This window comes from Antechinus flavipes, chromosome 1 (genome assembly GCF_016432865.1).
Source record: "Antechinus flavipes isolate AdamAnt ecotype Samford, QLD, Australia chromosome 1, AdamAnt_v2, whole genome shotgun sequence".
Lineage (NCBI taxonomy): Eukaryota > Metazoa > Chordata > Mammalia > Dasyuromorphia > Dasyuridae > Antechinus > Antechinus flavipes.
The window spans coordinates 115,699,413-115,712,226 of record NC_067398.1 but is presented as its reverse complement, the minus strand read 5'-3'; the positions used below and the strand labels follow the sequence as shown (position 1 = coordinate 115,712,226).

Below are 12,814 nucleotides of genomic sequence, written 5' to 3'. Positions count from 1 at the left end.
CTGATCCCACCAGAGGCACACAGAATAAGTGGCACAGCTCTGATTTCAGCCCTGGTGGCTGGAAGTCCGATCTACACCCTTGTCATTATGCCAGGGGCTCAGCCCCCGGCCATCCCCACTCCCCCTGCCTCTCTTCCCTCTTTGGACAGATCAAATTAGCACCTGTCTTGAATCTGTGCTGCAGTGATAGGTACAGAACTTTGCTTCAAGTCCCACGTCTGACCACTTAGGACGTTTGGGGCCCTGACAAGTCCCTGGACTTCACCTAAGCTAAGTTTTCTTATCTTCTCTAAGCCTTTTTTCTTATCTGCAAATTTAAGATGATTATACTTGCATGGAAAGACAACATGGCCGTGCATAGAGTTAGCCTCCAAGCTAGGGGGACTTAGGTTCAAGCCTCACCTTTGACTCTGAATAAGTCATTTAACTTTTCTCAATGACTCAGGCAATTGCCTAAAACTGGAAGTTGCCGAGGAAGACATCAATCTGCATTAGTGGAGGAAGTTCTTACCAGGAAGTAGCCACACACATCGATGAAATCACAAATTGAAAAGAGAGAGGGAGAAAAACAGAAAGAGAGAGAGATGGGGGAGGAGGGGGGAGGAAAGGAGGAAGAGGGGAAAGGAGAAGGAGAGGGAGAAGGAGAGGGGGAGGGAGAGAATATTTTCACTAACCTGTCTCACTCCATTGCAAGGAAAATGCATAGGAGATGTTATTCTCACTTGTGGCTTTGTAAGAGTTTCAAGTCTTTTTTTCTGGGCATGCCTATAAATCCTTTAATTATTCAACAGATTTACCGCAACTCTTGCTTCTAAATGAGTATTAAAGCCTTCAAAGTAGTCACGCTGTGGAGGTGGGCACTTATTCCTGTAATGCTACTCTTGCTCTAAATTCTTTGAAATTTGCTTTAAGGAGCACAGTCTTTGGAAGGACCTCGCTGGTGGTCAAACCCCCTTCTTGGAGAATGTTTGTGATTTTTGGAATCAGACGTAAATAAAGTCCTTCTGTGAATTACAGAACATCAAATGTTGGACCTTTGAGGAAAGTCAGCCATCACGTGGTCCAACTCCCTCCTTGTGTAAAAGAGGAAATTGAGAGGGTGGCTAGCCTGGTGAGGAAGGTCAAGCTGCAGAACACTATTTTTGGTCAGAACGGAGACATAATTCTAGAGTGATGAGGCAGACTTCCTTGAGTCATTTCCCACTACTCTTCTTTATAAACTCCATAATCCAGACACTTTAAATAGCTACTGCTAACATGCTTTAAAGTTTTTTGCCTTTGCCTGGAACACTCAGCACTGGACTCTAACTGCTGAAATCCTGTCCAGCCTTCAAGTCTCAGTTCAAAAAGCCCACCTCTTCCATCAAGGTCGCTTTCCCCAGCTAGAAGGGATGCTCTCTTCCCTGCTGATTTTAGATTTAGAAAACTATGACTTAAATACAACTTTTCTAATCATAACATTCAAGATTAGATGTTATGATTAGAATAGGTTATATATTTAACCACTCTGGACCTCAGTTTCCTCATTTGTTTAATATATTGAACTAGATGAACTCTAAGGATCAGTTCTAGCTCCAAATTCCACGATGCCCCTGGTACCTTTAGCATTTTGCAAGGTATCATTTATCAGCCTTTGCCTTTATGCAGTTACAGTCTGCCATTTTGTGGTCCACATTGCTAATAATTTGTCTTATTCATCTGTTTCCCCACAGCTCCTAGCCCAGGGCCAGACACCCAGGATGTTAGATAATTAAATAGAGGCAGTGTGAAGCCCTTCCTTTTTATGTATATGCCCAGTGAGAGCTCATCTTACCACCTGTGTTGTTCCTCTATTCACAGGAAAGATTCTTAGCAATCATTTCATCTAAGTCCAAGCTCCTAGGTAAGAAGGAACTTGGATATTATGACCCAGAGGGGAAATGAATATGAGTTTGGATTTGCCTCAGTTATCAACAAAACTGGGGATTCTTGGCTTAGTGGAAATAGCACTGGACATTAATCCAGGGAAATTTGGTTCAAATCACGTCTCTGATGTCTACTAAATGTGAAACCATGAGAAAATCACTTAACCTCCCTAGGCTTTGGTTCCTTAAATGTAAAAAAACAGATTGGAATAGATTTTTTCCAAGGTTCCTTCTAGCTCTAGCCCTATGAGCTTATGGCTTTAGGAGGAACACTCCATCTCCCAAATGACAAAATTCCCCCATACACACACCCCTACTGCCTGCTTCCTTCTTCCAACTTTTCTCCACTCTCAATAGCACACTACTACAAATTCTCAGCTTTCTCTGGCTAAGACCTTCTTTATATAGTTTAAGGGTCCTCCCATCTTCTGATCATACCCTTGATTTTCCTTATAGCCCCACTTAGAGAGAGAGGGTTTTATCTTCTCTTCTAATGAGAATGCACATAGTAGGAACTTTATACATGTTTCCCAATTGATTTGAGCTTTTTAAAAGAGCTCAAAAAGACCTTAGAGATGATCTAGTTCAGTGTTGTTTAATTTTGTGTATGTGTCCTGAGCCCTTCTGGTAGTCTGGGAAAGCCTTTGAACTCCTTAAAATATTTTAGGTGCAAAAAATAAATTATATAGGATTACAAAGGAAACCAATTCTGTTGAAATAAAGCTGTAAGTTTTTTTTTTCTTTCATCCAAATTCACAGATTTTCCCTCCTCTAAAATCTATCCCCAGAGACCTTGGTGGGGAGAGGGGGATGTTTCAAGGAATCCAGGTTAAGAATCCTTAATCAAATTCAATACTCTCATCCACTAAGCCATCAGTATCTTGCCACTTGTATGTGGCCAGAAGTGGGTAGGACAAACTTCACAGAGAAGTCGTCTAATAGGGGGGTTTTCACATAAGGTCAGACTTTCCCCCAAAATCTCTCCCATAGTCCTATGCCAGGATCCTAGATATTCTACCATTCCCAACCAGTTAAGACTAAAATGTCTCTGTTAATATTTTCCAATATTCCCTAATAGGGAAGAGAACAGCCAGGTACAACCACTCAATAGATAATGGACCTGAAAGCCCACGATTTGTCCAAGGTCTCCCTGGGCCAGGTTTTCGGATCTCAATCTCAGAGCTTCATACTCCACTCCAACCTCCCCATCCCTGGACACCAGCTTGCCCAGCTCTCAAAGCAGCAAGAGATTTAGAAATGACTCCTCCTAAAACAGGCCCAGAGAGCATCCAACCCAAGAGGATTGCCACACTGAATAATGGAGGTCACAGATTTGGCATTTCCTCTGCAGAAAGGGCTGCCTTGACCCCAATTAAGGCATAGAACAGGAAATCATTCTGGAAACTGAGACCTCAGCCTCTGACTCATTTTTTGATCAGCTGCCCCATTATATACATGACTGTATTTCTATTGGAATCTCAGGTGAGTGTTCACCCCAAGTGATAGCTGGTGAGTGAATGCCTTGCTAAGAACTTCCTTCCTCCCCCTTTCCTTTACCTGTCCTAGGTACCTAGCACAGGCTTTGCTTTTGGAAGTAGAAAGCAGGAAAAGGGGATCTAGGGACCCTCTTGGCCAGTGGGACTGGCAGAGCCAATGGAAGGAGGATGAAGGGGGTGAAATTTGTCTTTAGCCTTCTTGGCCAGAGCCTCCTGGCTCCCAGGGCCCTCCTGCTATCACCCAAATGTTGAGTGCCCAGCCCAGATCCGCCCCCCACCCCACTTCACTCTACAGATCTCCTGAGCCTTTTCCTCATCACCCAATCACACAAAAACTCAGCTGACCTCTCCATCTCCTAAGGGTCTTCCCCATCCATGCTAAGAGGAGCACTGTTCAACAAGCCTAAATATTTGCTTCCTCCCCAGGAAATATAGGTAAATATCACCCGCGACCTCTTCTGCCTTCAGTCCAAGAACTGAAGGTGGGAACTGGTGTAAAAGGTCGGGTCTGGAGCAGAGGGTTGGGGAAGAGATTTCTTTTTGGAAAGCGTGGATCCACATTAGTAGAATCCTGCCCATATCTGATGATACTAATGGCAGCTGGTGGCTTGTGGAGAGAATATGAGTTTGAATCAGGAAGACTTTAGATACTTTCTCAAATCTCTCCCCCAAACCAATCCATCTTCCATTCAGCTGTCAAAGTCATTTTCCTAGAGCATGCATCTGACCACGTCATCTCCCAGCCCCTTCCCATTTTCACACACACACACACACACACACACACACACACACACATTCAATGAACTCTAGGGACGCCTTGTTACCTCAAAGACCAAGTAGAAAATCCTTCAATTGCACTGGAAGCCCTTCACAACCTGGTCTCTCCATGTACCTGTGCAGACTTTTCATACTTTCCCACTCTATGATCCAGCCTCCCTGCTGTCCCTCATGCACAGCCTCCATCTTTACGCTCCCCCATTTCATTGACTAATTTGCCTGGAATGCACTCTCACTTCCATCTTCCTGCAAGACTCGGCTCAACTCCTGCCTCCTGCACAGGCCCTTTGCAGTTGCCCCTCTGCCCAGCCCTGTTCCTCCCAAGTACCTTTTTTTATTCCTGAGGCAATCGGGATTGACTGACTTGCCCAGGGCCACACAGCTCCAAGTACCTTTTTGCTAAGATTGCCTATTTTATTGCCTGCTCAGTTATTTTCATATTATCTTCCTCATTAAAAGTAATTGAGCATTTTCATATTCTCTCTCATTAGAATGTAAAGTCTTTGAGGTCAGGGACAGGTTTTTGCCTTTATAAGCATACCCAGCACTTAGCACAATGTCTGTTGACTGACTAAATGTGTGACTCTAGGCTGTTATGAGGAGCAGATGAGAGACTCCATGTAAAGTGCTATATCAGTGTTAGCTGGGGCACTTGTGCTCATTCCTCCTTGCCCCAGGGAATCAGGGAGACCTTGGTAGATAAGGAGAGAAAGTTTCCAACTTTTCTCCTCTTAGGGTCATAGTCTGGGGGATGATCTGCTCTAAGGCACAGCTTCACTCATTCTAATGGGTCAGGTGGAAGATCAAACCCAACTCACAAGAAGAGATTTCTGGAGCACAGGATGGCAATCAACTACTGGCAGTCCTGCAGTGGGTGTGGGAGTGGGAGAGAGCAGCTCCCACCATCAGCCTCAGCCATAGCCCTAATCCCTCTCTTGCTAATCCCCGACACTGGCCCCAAAGGATGGCAAGGCTGGGGTGAGGTACCTGAAGAGGCCCAAGGAAGGGAAGGCACGGTCTGCTCCTCAGGAGATATCAAAGAAAAGGATAGAAGCTAGGATGTAGTAGGAAGAGCCTGGCTGGGGAATCGGGAGAATGGGGCTCTACTCCAGTCTGCCTCTGATCTCTACTCCTCTGGCCATCAGCTGTCTCATCCTCAAAATAAGAAGGTTGGACTAGGTAATTTCTAAGGTCCCTTCCGGTTTTAACACTCTGTGATTGTGTGATTTGGGGAAAGCCCATGATGGCAAGGGGACTCACAGGAAGAGATTTTGCCTCAAGTCTTTTCATCCAGGCTGTTATTTTCCATTAATGCCTTCTGAGCTCTTGCCACCACCCCCTACACCTCCAAAGGAGCTCATTGTGGAGAGCAAAACCATTCCTCCCACCAGCTCCTGGCCCCCGAAAAATATTTGTTTTCTTTTCTGACAACATCTGTATCTCTGAGTCACCAGTACCTTAAAGTCACCCTCATGGGCTGAATACAGGGGCTGAAAGAAGGGCTCGGGGTTGGGTACCAGCACCCACATCTTCTTCCACAGCCTGAAACGTCAGAGAGAGAAACAGACAAAACAAAACAACAAAATAAAACAAAACTGGGGTCAGGGGTGTTGGAAGATGGGGTGGACTCATGGCCAATAGCAGATAGATCTGTTAACTCAATTCTACTCAGCCCTCTTCCCAGAGAAGGACCTGTTGGGAAACCAGATCCATCCTTACCCCAAGAGAACGTTCAGCTGAGCCGTACACACAAAAAGAGATTGGCGAGAGCCTGCTGGCTTCTGGAGGTTTGGCCAGCCCAGCCACACTTGTCTCAGACTTGATAAGGATTACCCAACACCTCAAGAGATTGGCTAGTCCTTAATAATTTGGATCAACTCGACCCTTCCCTCACAGAGGGACTGGCCAACCTAGTCTCACTCCCACAGAAAACTGGTTTAGCCAGCTCTAATTCTCCTCTAAAAGGGATGATCATCCTTAGCCAGTCCAGTCTCACTCCCACAAAGCCCAACCACAACCCAGAGGAAGTTATCCTCTACCTTCCAGGATAAAGGTGGTCTGTAAGACCTATAATACCCTCCAAAAAAGCTTACAAATTGCTCTTCTCAGTCACACCTGGTTGTAATTTACATCATACCTGCATGAATTTAGCATGTGATTTACTTAATATCAACTCTATAACTTTCTTAACTCAAAAAATCAAAATCCCTGGGGAGCTAATGATCCCTCTGCTAGCATATCCTGCTTCATTTTCAAGGGACACTTCGCAACAACTTCATCTTTTAAATGGAAATGAACTTTGTCTCTAGACCCATAGAATATTAAAGAAGAGGCCTTAGAAATTTTTCCTTTTCCAACCCAGTTATATTACACAGAGAGAAATTGAGGTCCAAAGAAGGAAAGAGATTTTTCCCACCACATTTAGCTAATGGAAAAACCTGATCTACATTCTAGGATCTAATGAGATAACATTTCTAAAAAATACTACATTCCTTTCCCCCACCTCGTGCCTTTTTCAATTCAATTCCAACAAATATTTATTAAGTGTCTGCTTTGTGCTTTTGTGTGTGAATATGCTCCTTCCCCATTTCTAACTTTCTTCAAAATTCAACACAAAGACCTGCCTCCTACCAGAAGCCTCTCTTGGACGCCTTTGTTGCTAGTATCATTTTCTTCCCCTAATTCCTTTATTTCTATTTTGCATCTATTTCTTTTTCTGTGACCAATCTGCCCTTATTCCTATTCACTCAAACCTCCCCTCCTCTCAAGTAAGTTCCGAAAGGGAAAGGATTATTATTATTAATTGTATCCCAGCACCTTTCACAGTACCAAGCATATAGGAGGTGCTCTTTGAATGAATAAAAGTGTTTTTGTATAAATGTTCCATTCTCTATTACCATTTTTATTAAATTCCCTTTAAGGTTCCTTCATTTCAAATAGTCTATGTATTACCCTGTTTCCTACTAGACATTTCAAACTGCAAGTCTTGGAGATATCTCAAGTCAACATGCTCATCTTTAGGTTCCTAACCTTGGTATTATGTTTAACTTAACTCTTTCTCTTCCCCAAAATTTCCAATTACTTGCCAAATCTTGGCAATCTTAATATTACCATAACAACTCTCACATCAGACTCCTTCCCTCTACTCCCTCAGCTACAGGTACCCATCCCCTCTCACCCTCTGATTGACTCCCCTCTTCAAGTCTCTTCCCACTTCAATCCATCACCTAAAGGGATTTTCCTTAAGAACATACCTGACCTTGACATTCTCTCTGCTCAAAGGCTCCCTACTGCCTCTTCAATAAAATTTAATCTCTCCTATTTATCTTTTAATGCCCTTCATGACATTGCCCCAGCCAACTTTCTGGTCTCACTGACCATTATTCCTCATAATGAGCTCTGCAATCCAGCCAAATTGGCTTTCTCTATGCTTTCCACACACTCTACCCATCATCTCCAAGCCTTTTCATTGATTTTACCATATTCCTGATATGAATGCCCTCATCTCGACCTCATACAATCCCTCTTCTTTCAAAAAGCAGCTCAAGCATTCCTTCCCCCAGCAAGCCTTTCCTGATACCTCCAACTTCTAGTTCTTTCCCTCTCAGAGTACCTTATTTTTACTTACTTGTATCTATTCTGTGTTTACTTATCTATGTCCTTGTTGTTTCCCCCATCCAAATATAAACTTCTTGTAAGTAGGGATCGTTTCATTGACATTTGTCCCCAGAATCTAACAATGTCTGGCACAGTAGATCTTTAATAAATGTGTATTGATTTACTAATTAATAGGTTGGTCTATGCTGGCTCTTCCCCCTCCCCAGCTCCTGCCCCCTCCCACTTCTATTCATCCAAGACACCCTGGATTTCTTACCTCTGTGTCAGTTTCCATCCAGCCAGAGAAGCAAATATAGCCATAAGGAATGAGATGGGAAATATCCAAGAGGACCATTCTGTTTTCTCTTCTTCTTCATGGGGAATAAAGTAAAATCAATCAGAATTCAAGGCCTCTCCCTGAACTAGGGAAAGATGGTGTAGAGGAATGGGGAGAAATTTAGACAAAAGGAATGATGGGGAGAGGAATGATGATGGAAATAAAGGTACAGCGGAAGAAGGAACAGAGGTCTTTTATTATATCCAGGGGTCCTCTCAGTGCCTATAATAATCATCATCCCCTTGATAGCCCATGATATCTATTTCTGATTTCAGTCCAGTCAGAACTAGGAAAATGCTCTTTTTTTCTTTTTACTCCCTTTTTATTATTTTTTTTCTGGTTATGCATGTACATTAATCAAAAAAATATATATGTATTTTTATGAATCATGTTGGGAGAGAAAAATCAGAACAAAAGAGGAGAACCATGAGAGAAAAAATAGAAGAAAAAGAAAAAAAGTGAATATAGTATGTGTTGCTTTACATTTAGTCTCCATAGTTCTTTCTCTGGGTACAGATAATGTTTTCTCTCCAAAATTTATTGGAATTGCCTTGAATCACTGAACTGCTGAGATGCATTTACGTTTTTTGTAGTTGATTATCACACAATCTTGCTGTTATTGTGTATACCATATTCCTGGTTCTACTTGTTTTGCTCAGCACAATATATGTAAATCTTTCCCGCCTTTCTAAAATCAGTTTATTTATCATTTTTAAATAAAACAATAATATTCCATTACTTTTATATACCATAACTTATTCAGTCATTCCTCAATTGATGGGTGTCTACTCACTTTAGGAAAATGTTCTTGACCAATTTCACAGCTTACTTATTCATTCACTCATAAGCTTCCTGGTTGACTGAAAAGACAGACTATTGGACTGATTAATGAATCAGTTGATGATGGATTGACTGACAGTGAATAATTAATTGAGTGTTTGGCTGGCTGTGTGAGTGAAGCTGACTTAGGAACTAACTAGTTCTCTGACTGATAAAATGACTAACTGAAGAGCTAACACTATTTAAATGACTGATTTATTGGCTGAGTAAGTTGCTGGCTGCCTGGCAGCCTTAAAAAGTAATTGATGGATTGACTGACTACCTAGAAGCCTAATCAACTGGGACACACTGGGATCCTAATAGAAGTATATTTAAAGATCCTAGAGATTTCTAAACTCATAAAATTTGACCCATCAAGCCTAACGTCAGGATGATGTTCCAGAAGATGGTGCTCCTAGCTAGTGAAGAAGAGATACAATGGCTTCATACTCACCCACTGACTGGGTCCTGAAGGAGGTGGAAGCACTCCACTCACTCCAGATCCCACTGTAGAGAAAGGATGGCTGCGCTCGAACTTGTATTTCATATTCCGAGCCCTTCTGGAATTCAGTGGACAAGAGTAATGCTGACTTTGCATCTTGAGAGATTGACTTGGTCATCTGAGTCTGCCAAAACATGCAAGAAGAATTATAAGGCTGAAATAGATCCCAAGAGCCAAGTCAATTCATCTCCTCCCCTGAAAAGTGTTCTGCCCATATTGAAACACACCTAGCTTATCTCTGAAGATCTGTGAGGGTAGAGAATATGCAGGTTTTCATAGCTGCTTATATTCTTCTTTTAGCATTTAGAGGCAGTATAATATAGTAAATAGAACATTGACTTCAAAACCAGGATGATTTGGGTTGAAGTCCTCCCACCTCTTATAACTACTGGCTAAATGATCCTAGGCAAGACACTTAACTTCTTAGAGTTGCTCTAGGCAGCTCTTGAAGACAAGGTTCCAATCTACATTGGTATAGTAGGAATTTTCTCACCAGAAAGTTCCCTATATCAATGAAATCACAGGCCAAGTCCCTGTCCTTCATATTTCCTTTACTGTCTTAAAGAAAGAATTCTAAACTGGAGTTGGATTTCTGGGTTCTAGTCCCAAATCTGCTACTGCCATAACATTTCAGATAAGTCACTTTCATATATGCTGTACCTACCTACAATCCCCATAAGACTGGGGCTCACTATTAAAGAACATCTTCAGAAGGTGTAATCAAATGTCAGAACAAGCTAAAAATCTTCCAGCGTAAATTAAGTTTTCTGGAAGTCTCCATTTCTTTACAAAACAGTTTTTTTTTAACCTTCTTAAAGCACTTAATTAATCCTTGCTACCTATGTAATCAGCATTACCCATTGCTGCTAAAATCAATATCATTTACTCAGTCTGTCATTTAAAGTCTTCCCCAATAGGGCTCCCACCTATCCTTCCGGACTTTCATCTAACTTTCCTTGGTACATTGCCCCTACATTCCAGTCAAATTAGCTCAATAACTGATCCTCAAATTTGACATTCCATTTCCCACCTTGATATCTTGATAGAGGCTGGACTGAATTCCCTCCTCATATTTGCCTCTCAGAATCTTAACTTCCCTGAAGGTTCATGTCAGATGCCCCCACCTATTCAAAGCCTTTCTTGATCCTTCCAATTGTCGGTACATTCTCACTCCTCAAATTATCTTGTATTGACTTATTTGTGTTCACATGAGACATCCCAGTAGAATGCACTTTCCTTGAGGGCAGGAACGATTTCATTTTTGTCTTTATGTCCCCACAGCTTAACCCAATACTTAATAAATATATGTTGAAGAGCATTGAATCTTAAGGCTAGATTTGACATTTTATTCTGTGACAAAACAATCACCATTTTCTCTTACCATCCAGGAATCTTGTTTTTTTTTGTAGCGTAGCTGATACTGTAGCTTGTCCTGTAACGCATAGTATAAAGCATCTTCATAGGGAGTTTTCCAGGAAATGTTGTAGTCTCCAAAATAGGTCACTGTCACATTGAAAGGGGGAGCTGGCTTAACTGGAAAGAGAGAAAAGTATATTCATAGATGGAAAACTCTTAGAGACTTTAATTCAATTTGACATGTGCCAGACACTATGATAAGTTGGTAGTGGCAATAGAAATGTAAAAAGAAACATCCACTCCCTGCCTTTAAGAAGGTTATTTTCTACCATAAACAAAAAACATGTACATAAAAGTGATTACAGATTATCTGTAAAATAATGCAAAGTAATTTCAGGGAGGTTGGGGGAGAGAATGCAACTGGAGAAAGACTTCTTACAGTAGGGAGCACTTGAGTTAAACCTTTAAGGGAACTAGAGATATGAATAGACAGAAGTGAAAAAGGAGCCACAACATATATGTATGGGAACAGAAGATGGAACATCACATTTGAGGAACACTAAGTTTGATTGGACCAGCTGCGATGTATAATCAGCCTGGAAAGATGAATGGATGTCAGATTCTGAATGACTTTTAAATGCCAAGTAGAAGAATGAACTAGAGGGATGTCCTCAAGGAATATTTGTGGGATTAGTAATTTTTTTTTTGTAAATTACCTTATCCTTTTTTGTTTCAGTTTTCTCTTGTGAAAAATGAGGGGATTGGACAAAATGATCTCTAAAGACTCTTCTGGTACTAAGTAGTATGTTTAGCACATAGCAGATAAGTACTAAATAATAATAAATTAATAAATTTATCAATATTTAATAGATTTATATTAATAGATTAATCAATGTCCATTAACATTGACTAGCCTTGAAATTCTGAGATTAAAAGTCAATGACTTTGACCTTCTTTGCTTACCTTCTATTTTGGCCCAAATTCATGCTGAGTCAGCAAGGATTTGGAGAATGTAGTTAAGTGGGCTATGTACCCCAGTTTCTACAAATGCCTGTTGAGCAAATCCCCTGAAATGGATTTTGGGAGAACAGGATCTTCCATAAAGGAGATAAATAGGAATTACAAGAAATGTCTAATCTTGTCAGATTAAATTGTTTTAGGATGATAGACTGAAATTAAGTATCAAACACAAAGAGTTAAAAGAAAAGACTTAATCTTAGCCTGAGAGTGCGTATGGTGGCTCATAGTCCTGGCTAGCAATGTTAGTCTGTCTAATTCAAGTAAAAGCTTGCTTGTTACTGCACTCTAGCCGATGGGAGCAGAGACAGCCATGCAAGGTTTTTTTCAGATGAAGCTCAGAAATTGATAGCACAAAGGAACTTAGTAACTAGGTACCTAGTGTAGACACCAAACAGCAACCAACAGAAAAATTCTGGTAGAGTTCACATAATCAGTAGCATCCACAAATTATCACAGTGACACTCCACAGAGAGCTAAGGAAGTCATCACCAGAGCACATCATTAGTCCTATAGTGACAAATGTCAGAATTTCAGTACTCCTATTTGTGTCTTTTCCAGTATGTTTTTGCTGAATGGTTCTGAGTCTGTTTTTTTGTCCATTTTTTATCAACATGTTCCTTCTATGTCTACCCTTTATACCCTCTCGGGTCAAGAATTTTCCGTGTGTGTGTGTGTGTGTGTGTGTGTGTGTGTGTGTGTGTGTGCGTGCGCATGTGTGCTGGAGCTTACCAGCAGTATAGTAATATAGCAATCTGTAGGAGAGTATACCCACGTGGGCACATTCATGTAATCCTTTTATCACTTTATTGGCTATGTTGTTTGAATTAATATCTTTTATTTGCACTAATGTATCTTCTGGCTGGTTGGTAAAATAAAACACATCGATAGGGCTCACAAGCTGTGGTTTTGAATGAGTATTGATCCTCAAAATGCCCTAAATAGAGACAAAAGGGAATACCTATATGAAAGAAAATTCTCTAGAGGCTACAGTAGAATGTTAACGATA

General features: G+C 41.2%; 1 protein-coding gene across 3 annotated transcripts in view; it reads right to left on the bottom strand.

Moving 5' to 3' along the window:
- The window catches only part of IL21R (interleukin 21 receptor), a 50,684-nt gene that overhangs the window by 19,296 nt on the left and 18,574 nt on the right, over window positions 1-12,814 (bottom strand). For 2 of the 3 annotated variants that reach the window (XM_051988312.1, XM_051988304.1), the window contains 4 exons: window positions 10,814-10,965; window positions 9,385-9,556; window positions 8,052-8,145; window positions 5,635-5,719 (listed from right to left, as the gene is read on the bottom strand). In XM_051988312.1, the coding sequence (XP_051844272.1) occupies window positions 5,635-5,719; window positions 8,052-8,145; window positions 9,385-9,556; window positions 10,814-10,965 (503 nt within the window). The remainder of the gene's footprint in view (window positions 1-5,634; window positions 5,720-8,051; window positions 8,146-9,384; window positions 9,557-10,813; window positions 10,966-12,814) is intronic. The other variant, XM_051988321.1, reaches the window with a different exon arrangement.